This window comes from Electrona antarctica (genome assembly GCF_951216825.1).
Source record: "Electrona antarctica genome assembly, chromosome: 7".
In the NCBI taxonomy this organism is placed as follows: domain Eukaryota; kingdom Metazoa; phylum Chordata; class Actinopteri; order Myctophiformes; family Myctophidae; genus Electrona; species Electrona antarctica.
In genome coordinates, this window is record NC_136812.1 from 41,724,837 (window position 1) to 41,740,513 (window position 15,677).

The 15,677-nt window shown below is 40.7% G+C and overlaps 1 protein-coding gene across 2 annotated transcripts; it reads right to left on the reverse strand.

Annotated features, from left to right (window-relative positions):
• Positions 1-4,483: 4,483 nt before the first annotated feature.
• On the reverse strand, positions 4,484-15,185 carry LOC306926970 (pyroglutamyl-peptidase 1-like). 2 transcript variants are annotated; one of them, XR_013790466.1, is made up of 6 exons: positions 15,007-15,185; positions 12,557-12,609; positions 8,605-8,721; positions 7,989-8,224; positions 5,506-7,844; positions 4,484-5,197 (listed from the first exon to the last, which is right to left on the reverse strand). XR_013790466.1 is itself a non-coding variant. In XM_079506526.1 (5 exons), exons 1-5 carry the CDS (start codon positions 15,038-15,040, stop codon positions 7,646-7,648), a joined length of 639 nt encoding a protein of 212 aa, XP_079362652.1. In that variant the 5' UTR covers positions 15,041-15,185; the 3' UTR covers positions 4,484-7,645. The 2 variants fall into 2 exon arrangements, 1 of the variants encoding a protein (XP_079362652.1); XM_079506526.1 differs by having other exon boundaries at positions 4,484-7,844.
• Between the last annotated feature and the right edge of the window lie 492 nt (positions 15,186-15,677).

The window sequence follows — 15,677 nt, forward strand, 5'->3', positions numbered from 1 at the left end:
TTTTCCTCCTATATTTCCCCCTATTAATTGAATTTGTTCTCTCATGTGTCTCAGGGGTCTTCTCGGCACCAGTGGCAGGAGTCTATCACTTCACATTTGCTGCACTTGGCACTTGGTCATCAGAGTATTTCTGTATCCACATGTATAAGAATGAGCAGAGACTCATGCTTAACTGTGGATACAATCGTGGAGGTAATGAACAGGTATCTAATGGAATGATCGTAGAGCTGGAGGAGGGGGACACAGTTGACATGCGTTTAGACGCAGGGGACAGGATCTATGAAGACTATGATGACAACTACACTATGTTCAGTGGTGTTCTGGTCTATTCTATGTAACACTGTTACCTCTATATAATGCTCATATTCATTGTGTCAATAAACACATTGAAAAGCATTGTTGTCTATTGTATGTTTTACTGATTAATATTAAGACTGTAATACATCTAGATTCTAGAAGACCAGTGATGATGTGTTTATGTCCGTATATGACACGTTATGAGAACATTCATGATTATCACTGAATATTAACTTGTGCATTATTAATTTAGGTCATACACTTATCACATGAGCTAATACGTTTTTGTTTTTTATCCCCCGATTTTGTAACCCATTTTTCACCCTGCTGCCTAAGCTGTAATCCTGGGCACTACTCTCCCTCTGCCAACCTGGGGAGAGCTCTGAACTGAGCTCATGCTTCCTTCAATGCATCAGAAGCAGTGTTGGGGCACTTGGAGTAACGACAAATAATGGTGTTACTGTAACAGAATACCTTTTTGGGTAACAGTTACTCACCTTTTCCAAAAAATATAACGTTACTTTGTTACATTTAAGACCTATATTTCCCTGTTCTTTCTGTTGCCACAAAGGAAAGAGAATCCTGATGCATTTGCAATGTTTCCTGAATTAATGAACTCATCTCTGTCAACGGAGACGTGCAAGGCTGCAAGCATGTGAACCATACTTTGCAGTCTGTGGCGATTGCGTAATTGTTTTGAGGGCCCCCTTGAAAATGAGATGCTGCAACTCAAGGGACTATCCAGTGAAATTTCAAAATAAATATCATCATTCTAATCATTCTAATCTACCATATTCAATAGGTCATCACTTTTGGTGTGACACACTGCTTGTCTTGTTTAAATTCCTTGTCGCATGTGTGCGAAATGACTGAGAGATGGAGAGTTTATCCTTTAGTAAGGCCATGGAAGTATTCACACTATTTTGGGATTTATTGGTGAAAGAAAGATCATCATCAATGCAAATTAGTCATGGTGAAGCCCAGCACAGTTCCACAACACTCCGGTAGACTGCACACACGAAGCCCACAACCATTGGCCAAATGGTGGCGCTATAGTACTCAATTGTAAATGCAAACTTTGAATAGGCATAGCTCATGTATGAACCGTTGACACTACAGCAATAAAACTTTGATACTCTTATTATACATCTCATGCCGAACAACTTTTGTGACTTTTGACCTCTGACCTTTAGATTACCCATTATTTTGAATTAAGGGATCAAGCTCGAAGGGCCTATGGTCATTTCATACAATCGGAACATGTTCCAACGGAATTTCAATAGACTTAAGATTAGATGTGTGCTCTTCTTCAGCGCTGCGCTGTGCTCCTACAGCTGTCTTTAATGTTAATATGAATGGGATCAGTCCTTGCGATCGGGTTGATATAATAGAACATTTTGCATTGTCTCGTGTCGAGTGGTCTCGGTGGAGGAAGAGACCCGAGACAATTGGTCCGAGACCAAGACGAGACCGAGACAACGAAAATTTGGTCTTGAGACCGGTCTCGAGATGAGACCATGTCTCGAGAACTACAACACTAGGTTTAGGTACAGTAGTTTTACTGAGGTTAGGTTAGGGTCAGCTATTTAAAATGCTCAGTTGTTAATTGTATGGTCTTCTTTCTCTCAACTTCAGTGTTCTATATGTTCTATGGCTTATTGTGAGTATTGCATATAGTTTTTTGAGCGGTGCCTAACAGCTCCAATGACTGGCCAAGTGTGTATGTCTGTATGTACTGTATGTAACCAGCTCAGTGGCCTTGTGGCGAGTGTACAACCTGAGACTGGGAGGTCGGGGGTTCGAATCAATCCCCCCCCATACCAGGGGTGCACAAATGTGCAGATCCCATGGCATGGTCCTAAAAAGATTGCTGTGCCCAAACGTCAGTAGCATTACAAAGTTATATACAAAAACCCTACCAATTCCATTTTTCCTCTATTTCCCCATTCCAAGTGTGTTTGTCTCACCCTCATGTGTTTTTTGTGCAAAACTAATGGACAATGGATTCAGAATCACAAGGAAAAAAATGTCACTGTCACATGCTACTTAAAACATAATGACATTTTTGCCTTATATAGGATGTTAATGGTATATTGGTCACATATAAACCCCTATAAAGAATTGCTCAATGCTGACAGCCGGTCAGCATGTGGATTCATGAATATATGTATATAGACAATATTTTAGGCCAATAAAGACTATACCTAATTTCGCCCATGCCAGACTATGATAGATTCACACTAACTGACTAGGTGTCTGTGTTCAATTGTTTGGTGAATGGAATCACTTTGGGTGTGAAGCTGTAGGCCATCCAGTAGATGGCGCCAATGCAACACATATGAATGCCAACCTACATAGAAGTCAAGAGAAGTCTTGTCACAGTAGATCGACTTGTGAATTGTGATCAGTCAACCTCATTATTATCGCTTGGTTCGGACACCGAGCCAATTTAGTTTCTCCCACTACTTTTTTGAGTGGTGCAACCACTCCTATAAACAGGTATGTGTGTGGCTGTGTCCCTGGGTCTGTCCCTGTGTCCGAGCAAGAAAATAGCGTTATAGCGTTTGTGTCACTGTTGCACAGCCTAACACACAGACAGACACACAGGCCAGGGAGGAGGGCTTGTACAGTACAGTACAGTACAGTACAGTACAGTACAGTACAGTACCACTCACTTAAAGGGTAAGACCACTTTTTTAGAGGTTTGGGTTGTTTTCTTACCTTATTATGGTCAAACTAGTCCAGTCCAGGAGTTATTTCGCTCCATAGTGCAGTTTTACAGAAAATAACGTTATAAAAATACCAGCCCATTGACTTCCATTGTAACGGGGAAACAGCTCTCAAAATCACTCTTTTAGTTCGTAAACAAACACAAACAAAGTTGTTTCAGACAATATAGAGCAACACCAAAACTCATGTGGTTTTATTTTTTCATAAAAATGTTAACTTCCTGTTGATTTGTCCATTTTTATTCAGAAGAAAACCCGGACTGGATCCATGGATCCGGATCCAGATCTTCATATAGTAAAATCAACAGGAAGTTACCATTTTTATGAAGAAATAAAACCACATGAGTTTTGGTGTTGCTCTATATTGTATGAAACAACTTTGTTTGTGTTTGTTTACGTACTAAAATAGTGACTTTGAGAGCTGTTTCCCCGTTACAATGGAAGTCAATGGGCTGGTATTTTTTATAACGTTATTTTCTGTAAAACTGCACTATGGAGCGAAATAACTCCTGGACTGGACTAGTTTGACCATAATAAGGTAAGAAAACAACCCAAACCTCTAAAAAAGTGGTCTTACCCTTTAAGACGGGTCTGATTCTTTTACTCCATTCAGCTCTGTCTCTTCCAATTCTCATTCATCTCAATGAGATAATTCTCATTAATAAAACTGTGGACCCTGTTGTAAACAATTGTAATGGTGTCGTTAGGTTTTGTATTGAGTTGTGCTTTCGTTTGAAATGTACCCATTCTGCATACTGTGAATACAAATTTCAATCAATCAATTCTGTATTTAATAAATGTTATCACGCAGTCTATTATTCATTGTACCCTATTGGTCCTCAAAGTGGGGTCCGGGAAGAGACTCAAAGATGAGACATGTCCTACATCAGTGGTTCCCAAACTTTTTCATGTCAAGGACCCCCAAGTTGACACTAATTAGCCCGTGGACCCCCATTTGAAGAGATATGCCAGGGACCCCCATAAGAAGATTTTTACGACTAGCAGATTCTCAACCCATTTAATTTCAAGGACCCCCAGTTTGACATGCATTAGTCTACGGACCCCCATTTAATGGCATTTCTATCTCTGGGAGTCTGGGACCCACAATTTATATTGTAAAATCAATGTTAATTTAACTGAGTGTACAAATGGACCCGTCAGGGTCCGTTTGGTTCCATATGAACACTCCCAGAGTTACAGACCCATAAGGGTCCATTTGGTTCCAAACTATCATTTAGACTGCAGACTTTGGGAACCACTGTCCTACAGTAGCTACTGACCGATGACCCGGTCATCAAATTATTGGCTTAGGAATGCGAAAAAACAAAATGAATTAAATTTCATGAGGGGTGTAATTTATAGAAAATAAGTTACTTTTAAACTAAGTTTTTCACACATGAAAATGTGGCAGGATTAGATAGCCAGGGTAAAAAAAATTAACAAATGTAATCAAATAATTACTTAGTTTATTTAGAATGTTGTTACACACAAAGCCAATTCACTCTCGCCTTTCATAACCATGCTGTTAATTTTCAGAAGCAGGACAATATCTTTAAGAGAATATCCCCCGACTGAATAAAAAAATCCAAAAGCAATATACAGTGTCATACAATTGAATACACATGGAGAATCAGTATTTAAGAGGTAGCTACACTTTTGAGTGGACATGGGGCCATTAACAAGTAAATTAATATATTATCGCTGTCGGGAGGAAAACTTGTAAATCTACACTACAGTAAAACTTTTAAGGAAATGGAAAAAAAAGAACCTGTGTCCAATGGAACCAATATATTATAACACAAGCTCTTTACTTGTTCATAGTTTTCACTGGATAAACACTTCAAATGAGTAGTTTTACATCCCCCATTAAGCCTTGAATTCATAGAGATGTTTGTGTCACATTCCTGAGCCAATCATTTGATGTCCGGCAGAGTTTCCGGTAGACACTCTCCCGGTCATCAAATGATTGGTTCAGGAATGCAACAAAACCAAAAATATCTCCATGAATTCAAGGCTTCAAGGGGTTCCTAATTGACAGAAAATATTTTTTTGGGTGAACATCCTTGTTTAAGTGAATATATTCAAAAGTATTTTTCAAAAGTTGCCAAAAAACAAAGCATGAAATAGGATTTTTTTATGAGAAAATGTGTAGGTTTCTCCCCCCGACAGCGCTGATACAGTTGGAGGCCATCGATATTGTCCTTTTCTTTTTGCTGAGGTTTGCGTGATCTGCGCAAAAGGACAGTTAACCCATTTTGGGCGGGAACCCCTTTTGGTGTTTTAAACATTGTTATAATTTAGCTATTGAAAAATAGCAGATCTACAAGCTCATAGCGCTACGAGCTTGTAGGTCTGCTATTTTTGAAAAATCGTGAAAATATTTATTTCAGAAAACTGGAGGATTTAGAAGGATTTTTAAAATGTTGAGGTCAGGCCTAAATGGGTCAAATGATAAGGGACAATATCGGTGGCACCCAACTGTATGTATAAACTGATGCATGGACTGTGAGTCAGTCTATTTAAGGCCTTCTTACCACTTCATGAGTAACAGAAAGGCACAGGTAAAGCACCAACGGAAGAGAAAGTAATCTCAGAGATGTAAACTTCATACATCTTTCACTTTCAGGTGATTAATTGGAGACATTTTAAAGGGTCAGTCCACATCACAACCCTTTCACATACTTTGTTATAATAATCTGTTTTCACAATGCCATGCACAATGAGAATAATACAGGTTTCCAAACCATCTTAACCCTGGCATCCCTATTTTGGTCGTATGTGTCGTACAATGAGGTATATAGGGCCTAACTGGTTAAACCTACCCAATTATATAATCTATAATTCCTTAAGACAGTTTTAGAACATGAACCTTAGAAAATAACCCACTAACAGAATAAATGACCAAGGACGATCCACAGCGCAGTGCTTCAACATCTATCGCAAAGCACCGTTGACACTAAGCACACAGTGTTTAGGTTGCTAAGACTATAACGAGTCATTATGTACATTGTGAAAATTAAAAGACAATTGATCCAATGAAAGACGCCACAACAATGTGACTTTAAACCTGAGAGGTCTGTAATGTTCAGGAGAAGTCCAACCTCAGACAAACAAAGCACAATTCACCTGTAAAAACATAACAGTGAGGACAACGCCATCAATAAAAAGGAGTAAAGGACCTATGTAAGCGTGTCTACCAGGCTACAGAAGTTAAAGTGACTGAAAATGAAAAGCATTTCACACAACTCGACAAAAGCCTTTTCCGTAATACAGGAAATTAAAGAAACAAAAAGGGGAAACAAAAATGGAACAAAGTGCTACAGAAGTAAAAATGGCCCAAATCGGACTAGACTGACAATCTGGGAGTCCAACTTTATCAAATCAAACTTTCAGATAAAATAAGCAGCTAGGTCTGATTGAATAAAGAGAACCGGATAAAGCTTTAAAGGGGAGCAAAATTTAGGTCTAAACAATTCAAAAATCCCATTGTATTGTTGCCAAGTATTGCAGTTTTAATGTTGTCGACATCCTAAATCAACAAGAGATCTGTATAATAACATTGCACAGCCCAAGGCCAGATCTCAGCGGTGTAGATTTAGTCAAAAGGTTGTCCGTCAGAAATGGGCCAGCAAGCTGGGGGTGGGGTATGAACAGGAACCAACCCGTTCCCCGATTAAATAACCTTCGTATAAGCAGGCAAAATGACAACTTCTTATAAAGAAAAAAAGATTAAAAAAACTGTTCAGCTTCAAATTTGGAAAACTGAAGTTGAAGGAAATCAAATGAATGAGGAGCTAAGCTAATAACAATGAGCCACTAACATTTCTACATGGATACACAATAAGGTACAATAGTCTTACAGCACAACAAGTGAACACAGACATCCCGACATGTCAACTGTACCTCAGGTCACACAATGAAACGGGAAGTAAACATGAACAGCACTGACTCAAATAATGTGAAGCACATTCAACAGTTGCCCCAAAGGTAACTTCTATAAAAATTTCACTATCCCTAACCCTATAAGGTGCATTAATAGGAGTCACATTTGGGGGAGCAGATTGCATACAGTACAGTAGTTACAGTACCACCACATTTCTGATCCATGTGCTAGACATGTGTGAACTATGACAGAAGCACTCTTGCCATCTAGCTTTTCCTGTATTTCTAGTTTGTAGATCACACATTTTCATGTTCCTATGGAAGTGGAACAAAATAGTCACATAAAACCTGACCCGCCACAACTGCTGTCAGTGCTGTCACTGCCGTGTCATTGCATGTTTTCACTACAGGGAGTAGGGAGATAAAACCAGAACTGACCCGAGTACAGCACTATGGAGAATTCACTATTTGGACCCAAAGTGAAACAAGAAAATTCTAAACGGGGGTCCCTGGTTTGGGGGGAAAAAACAAAACCAAAAGGCTTGAGAGAATCACTGCTGTACCCCAGCAGAATATAATAATAATCATAATAAAATGTTTGGCTACTTGTGGTTAAGTGCAATTTCTTTCTTGTGTCAGGGGTTCAATAGGCTGCATCGGTGTAAGGCCCGATTTATACTTAGTCATACGACACCGTCACACCAAGTATAAATTCAGCAAAAAGAGGTCACTTTATCTTAGTGGATCTTCATATTCTGGCAGTGCATCTTCTCCTCAGCCTGGTCCGGAAGACCCAACATCTCCTGGACGATGGCCTGCAGGGCTCGGCCCAGGTCCTCCGCGCTGTACGGCTTCCCAACGGGAGGCACGTGGACAAAGGCGGAGCGCCCGTGGCTCAGGTACAGAGAGGTGTAGTAGGTGAAGTCACACAGGTATCTGAGGAGATCGGACGCAACACATAAGAAACGGCATTCAAAGAGGTACTGATTGTGGACACGTCTGTCAGATGTGATATTTTAACGCCCAAACCAGAGCGTGTAGGCATGCAATGGTTCACGAGCTGCATTACAAACGCCTCACCTTCCAGCGTCTTTGGAGACGGACACGGCCACACCCAGGCCGCTGGAGGCGGAGACTCTCTTGCACACTAACTCCATGTCAATGACGGAGTCTATGCAGTCTGGGCCTCCCACAATGCAACACTGCGAGTCCGGACAGAAGCGGCTGTTGTCCAGGCCCTTGTAGCCGTGGTTACGGCCGCACTTCTCCAGCGTGACGGTGGTCGCCATGCCCGACACGCCCACGTGAACTACCAACTGGTTGCACACACACACACACACACACACACACACACACACACACACACACACACACACACACACACACACACACACACACACACACACACACACACACACACACACACACACACACACACACACACACACACACACACACACACACACACACACACACACACACACACACACACTTTGAAAAGCAATGCTAATCATAGTGATTCTCAAACGTTTTAATTTCAACCCCAGTTTGTTATGCATTAGGTCATGGACCCCTTATAAAATACTGTCCCTGCATACCTGTAACTGAGAGTCACAATTATGCAATTATTTAGCTGGGGACCCCTGGAGCCTTCTCACCTCACTTTTAGAACCACCACTCTACAGTATGTACGTACCTGCGGGTGATATCGTTTCCATAGCGACGGAAGCAAACTCTGTACGGCCTGATACTCAACAGGAACTTCATACACGTGTAGGTCCACCTCATGACCCAGACCCAGCTTCTTCAGTTCCTACAAGACAAGAAGATACATGGATATTATGCTGCTTATGGATGCAAAAGCCCACATGCTAACATGACGCGTTGATGAATGCTTTTCTGCAGCCCTCGACATAGAGAACATCCTGTCGGGCTGCATCACCACCAGGAAAACCCTGCAGAGTAACAGAGTAATGCTGCGGATTGCCCAGCACATTGAGGGAATATACACACAAGAAAGTGGCGTGTAGTAAAGGTAAACCAGACATCAAAGACACTCACCAGCCCAGACACAATCCCTTCACACGGCGTATATCTCGTTTGTGTCCGAGCATAGGCATGGTAACGACCCGCCTGCCTCTGATTGGCCTACCGACACTGCCCGTCTTGACTGTCCTCCGAGATGCGAGGTTACTCCGTGTTGAGAAATAATACAAGAGAATGACAGCTTGGCAAGCACGACAGAATGCAGCCTTGTAACTAACTTGTAGAAGAGGCAAACTAATATTGTTTGCTTTGATTGAATAATTGATTGAACACGTACGGTGTACTATATGATTTGTTTTGGGTGTGTTCTAAATAAAGTGTTAGTGTTGATTATCGTGTATCATCTAATTTTCTATTTATAGTAAACTAATACTATTATACTAAAAAGGATAAAGATGAAGGAAAAGGAGACATTTTTACAGTACAATAATGTTTCAAGTTTACACTGTATACAAATTCACAATAATCAACACAAATACTTTATTTAGAATTGGAACACACATGTTCAATCAATTATTCCATCAAAGCAAACGGCATAAACAATATTAGTTTGCCCTCTTCTACAAAAATAAAAGTTACAAGTTACAGTTCTCTTGTATCATACCGTAGGCCACTTGTATTATTAATTTATTTCCCACCACGGAGTAACCTCGCATCAGACAAGACGGGCAGTGTCGGTAGGCCAATCAGAGGCAGGCGGGGCGTTACCATGCCTATGCTTGGACACAGACGAGATATACGCCTTCACACGGCTACCGTTGCTGTGGGCATCACCAGGCAAGCTCTACCGTGATATCTAAAGCAGTTTCCACCTGGCTACCATCAGACAGTTGAACAAATGCTGAGCACCGTCCTTCACCAGGCTGTCCTGACAACACTGTGTGTGTGTATAAGACTGCAGGGGTGCTCTGTTGCTGCTGCACTGTCTGGAATGTTCTATATATCTGTTGCAATTCTATTAATGCACCTTGTTAGCCTGGAAACCAGACAAATCTGCATCTAGTGATATTAGTCTGGTCATGCCAGGCTAGAACCTTGTGTACATAATCTGTTACTTATATGTGCTGCTTCATTTCATAATAGTTTTAACTCTTAAACAAAACGGATCACTTACACCCACTATAACTTATCCATTTGTAAATGTGAGTGTACAAATGTAACCACATGGATTTGGTTTCCATATTAAGTGTGTGAGCACAACAAAGACAAGACGTGACCATCATGGTGTGTTGGACGCATGCACGCACGCACACGCGCGCACACACACACACAAAATGGCCACAGCCCTGCATATATTGAAGAGAGGGGTGTTTGACCACGTCAGTGACCCCAGTCACAAAGGGGCCTTTTGTTTGCTTTTAATATCCTTCTCCGGGCCGTCTAGACGGCATTAACAACCATTCTCCTCATCTGCTGTCCTGTGTGGGGCTTCACAGCAACGCTCTGGACCTGCTCCACACACACAAATCCTCAGTGCTAACATAACCCTGGGAGGGTACAAATGGACCATTAAAAAAGGTGCTGTACTGTAGGTGAAATCTTTTGGTTAAAACAAAAGGTTTATTGTTTATCTGTATTCTGATAGTATATACTGTAGAGTGTAAAGTATATTGTCAGGTGTCATACCAATTGCATCCATTCAGGAGAGAGAAGCTCATCATCGTCAGCATGAACAATAGTTTACAAAAAAAGGAAAAGGAACCCAGTGCGGTGATGTACCAGCCCTTGCAGTACCATCTCTGAGCCCACAGAATCATTCAAATATGACAGTTACGCATAGCCTGATTTGAAAAACATGAACATTATTCATAAATCTAACCTACGCTGCTGGTTTATAGAAAGACAAATCATAATAATGCCTTAAGAGAATTACTGGCAAATCAAAAATCCTCAAAATAAGTTCAGAAACTTCAGTTCAGTCGATTATTTCTCCCCTTCAATAGCATGTTGTATTTTATGTCGTTGTTATTGTTGATTCATTGCCTTTACAAGGATGTGTAACCTGTAAGGATCATGCAATTGTGGAATTCAGCAACACAGCTACATTATTGTGTATCGCTGATTCGCCACCAAAATGTGCCAAAATACCAATATTAAAGCTTCTATTGGTGATCGCTCTTGTTTTGTGAAACCTGCCAGCAAACACTGCCAGCAAGGTGTGTGACTAGCACCTGAGGATGGGTCCTGTAACATTGTTGAGTTTGTGTGCGCTCCAAGCAGCAACACTGTCCCCATAGAAAGAGGCCATGTTTGTCCCTTCAGCAGGGGTTCTCACTAGCCTGGCGCAGCTTGTTCTCACCATGCTGGCTTGTAGTGGACATCTTTGTAAAAAATGTAATCTTTGCCACGACAATACAAACATGCAAAATGAGCGGACAATAACATTACCAGAAACACATAAAGAGCTAGCCCTGAATGACCATAACAGATCTGTAACTCTGAGAGTGTTCACATGGAACCCAATGGACACATAGGTTCCATTTGTACACTTTCAGAGTTATGGGGGTCCTTGCAAACAAAGAATTTGGGGACCACTAGTACCAATGTGCCATAGTAAGTCAGTGGCGTACATATTCTGGAGACTTTACATTCAGTAGTTGTGTCTTATGATGGAAATAAGAACATCTAAAATTGTGTAAATGTGAAGGAAATCTAAAATTTGCCACAGACAAGGTATTTGCCACAAAAGCATTTCTTGTCCATGTACGGACATATTGATGACCCCTGTCCTTCAAGATAAGGCCTGTGCAATAGGGCACGTGGAGAAGCTGATGTTCCATCGCAAGTCTCAGCATTATTTGAACTGCAGCCTCACTCCCAATCTCCCGCCATAGTCTGAAAACCCACCTCTTCAGAGTTCAGACTCCACCATGGCCCGTAGCACTAGCCCCTTAGATAGCACTTTATGTAGACTTAGATAGTATTTTAAATATAGCACGTTATGTAGACTTAGATAGTATTTTAAACAGACTTATAGCATGTTACGTAGACAGCACTAGAATTGCATTTTTATGTAGTCATATCACTTTATAGTACACATGTATAATATATAATATAGTATAGTATGTATAGTTTACATAGATACTCCACTGTTACGTTCTTAGCTTACGCATGTTTCATGATAACTACTTTTATATATGTGATGTATGCCATGCTTTTTGTTATTGCTTAATGTAAATCGCTCTGGATTAAGAGCGTCTGCTAAATGCCTAAATTGTAAATTGTAATTTGGTGTCAGCCCTGGTACCATTTCCAAACTTAGCACCAAGTTCCGTGAGACTGGTGAAATAAAAGACCGCTTAGCGCTACGTGGCCGTCCCTGTTCCTCACCCGTTCCTCACCCTTGCTTCGCTGCGAGATTTTGAAAAACGGTAGTCGAAGTCACAAATCTCTGTCAAAGTTGCAGGATCCATGTTCAGGTGCCAGTCACATACCTGGCAGGTCGCTCAAAATGAGAGCGAATACCAACAGAATGATTACCCTAACCGTCCGATTAGGATGATTTTTCAATGCGAGTTCTATTTTCATAGCAACCATAAGAAACTAACCTGATGACAACACTACTCGGCTAGTGATTGCACATAATATCATAAAGTACATACCTGCACTGCCACCCAGCTAGCATTGATGCTGTGCTCTCCAAAAGGCCCAAAACCTGAGTTTAAAAAGAAAAAGAAAAGAAAAAGATAACCGAGTTAGAGTGAGGATTACATAGCATCCCCCCCAGAGGAAATGTGCTGTTACAGATACAAAATGATGATCCAGTTTGTTGCATGAATCAATGCAAAAACTCAAACCTACTCAGAATGAAACTCATTCATAGTTGTACCGAAAGGTGGTTCAGCCAATTAACCACTTAAGCTGTTGTCATACATTGGAGTCACAAGGTAGAAATAGTCCATCTACAAGGGCTGGACAATTAACCGAAAATATATCAAAACCGATAATATTAACCAATCATCGACTTCCGTTTTTCTTTTTTTGAGTGATGCCGCCGCTCCAATGCAGCTTTGTGTCTGTCTGTCCATTTGAGCACGGAATTGTACACTGTGATTGGCTGGAAGGACGTATACATCATCTTCATGATGAAATGATGATGCACTGCTCACTTCACAAGTGTGATTTTTCCTTTTCTAATCAACCCGAAAACAATCTATAATTTAGGCATTTCTAATAGATTGTTTAGGCATTTCTAATAGATTGTTTATAATCGACTAAATTGATTCATCTGACCATATTAGGCTGTATCTGAATCAGAATCAGTGAAAATAGCCCATCTACAAGAGTGTAGAATGTAGATGATCTGTGAGATTGTAGATCGGCTATTTTCACCCCCAAAAAATAGTATTGTTCATTAATCATTATTTAGCAGTAACCTACTACAGTAGAATCACTTCCCCAGTGCAGTGGTTCTCAAAGCGGGTTCCCCAACAAAATTACTAGATCAGATCAGATCATAGGTTTGTCCGTCTTCCCTGTTATCACCTCTGCACCTACTGTGCAGTATGGGTGGACCGTTGTAGAATTCTGTACAAAATCAAATCTACAATAACAAAAAGTCAAAAACATATTCTCTTATGAAGGTCCCTGGCACAAAATTTGAGAAACACTGCCCTGCCATTGTCATGTAGCAATGTCTGTTGATATCCCAAAAAGCATTTAGTTATAGGTGACGTCAGTTAAAATGCACCTCTGTGAGCATGTGCCGCACTCACAAAGCAAGATGACAGCGTGGAAGTGTCACATGCCATGTTCTGAAGCTTATTAACCACTTGAGCCTAGTGTCCCTGTTCTGTTCTGTAGAACATTTGGCGGAAATAGCCCATCTACAAGCACGCAACACAAACTGCATTGTGAGCTTGTAGATCGGCTATTAAGAGATTTGGTGTAGAGCGGAACAAGTACAGGGCCAACCGTTGGCAACTACAGTAGTACTAGTTACTAATTCAGAGTGCAATCAAACACGAATGTAGATAGTGATGCAAATTATCAATGAAATTATTCATCGATAGTTGATTCACTTTATCGATCGACCATCAATTAATTAACCCATTCAAACCGGGAAAGCATCTGTGTTGTTTTATATTTTAGCATTGGCTATTCAAAAATAGCAGACATGCAAGCTCACAGCGCTGTGACTTTGTACATTTGCTACTTTTTAGAAATCTTAAAAGTGTGAAAACTACTGATTTAGAAGGCCCCAGGTCTTTAATGGGTTTGAAGAGTTAAAATTATACCTTCATGGACAATATAATATCCCCCATCACACAGCCTGCTCCTGGTGTGTGTGTGTGTGTGTGGAGGAGGGGGGGGGGTCCCATGGGGGTCGGGGATCAGTCTGTCTGATGGGGGGTGCATAGGGGGCGACAGCTGGCAGCTAGTCGTTCCATTGTGAAGCTGCTGTTCCCATGCCATCTACACATCTTTAATCAGCCCTTTAACTGTGCACTTCAACTAGCCTTTGTGTCTGTCTAGGCTGGGAGACAAACAACAAGTACACAGCTATTTTATTTAACGCTAACGGTAAAATAATAATACATATATTATTATATATATATTATTTTGATGACATCTCAAATGTTTTGAGTTTTTTTCGATACATTGAAATGTCACCTTTTTGGTTTGATAAAGTCAAGAACAAAGTGCACTCTTTGGGGGAAAAACATTAAAATGTCTGCATGTTAACAGTACGCCTAAACCATTATTAATTAACATTGGCAACTGGTAATTGTGGTGAACACTTCAATGCATTGACATATTTTAACCGTGTCACTCCGTCATTACAAATACTAACATTAAAACAGTGTGTTTAATTCACAACACAACTATAAGCAAAGTAGAAGCAAAGTAACAACCCGTTCACTGTCATTGACTGGTTGACACTGTTACATTTGATGATTTGACATAGATAGGACTAACATCCTTCATATTCCTGGTATAGACTTTACATAATCTATTTTACATAACTTTGGTTACATTTTACATAACTTTTTCGACACGCGTCTAACAGGCCGACATTTGGAAGAGGAAACCCCCAGCGAGTGTTACTAACCTGTCACAAGCACCGTTGTTTTGCTGTTATCCATGTCGTGTTGTGGGGAACAAAGAACCTTTTTTCTTTTTGCAGGGTGGGGAACCTGGGAAGTGGAGCATTCTATTCTACCAGAACCATAGAACCAAAACAACAAGCAGCAGCCCGTCCGCTCTGCTCTGCCCTGCTGCTCTAGTCTCTGGGCCAACAACACAGACAGAGCTGCAGCTGATTGCGACACCGGCTCATGCGTCATCATGTCCCATAGTCTGGAGGGTCAGCGGCACCCTGCGATTGGCTACTTTACGTTGTCAGGCAACCCTTGGAAAAAGTACTCACATTTTTTTGTTTTACTTTTGAAAGTATCAATACTGCATTGTAGACCATCTTTAGGCTAAGACATAATCTTTAACAACTGCAAAGGTGATAACTAAAATGTAGGTGCACTGTCTGTGTGGCTGGACTTGCGTTATTTTATAATAGTAACTGTAAACAGCAATAGAAACCAGTCCTTTGACCTTCGAAATAGGAAACTAAAAACAAACATTATCAGTGTTTCATGTTAGTAAGACAACAGTCTTGCTAACATTGGTGGGTGACAATGTTATCACAAGACAAGAAAAGAGCAAGGTTGAGGTTCAAGGTTTCTTCGACTAGTCTATGCATGAACCAGTAACATGACACCACAAAGG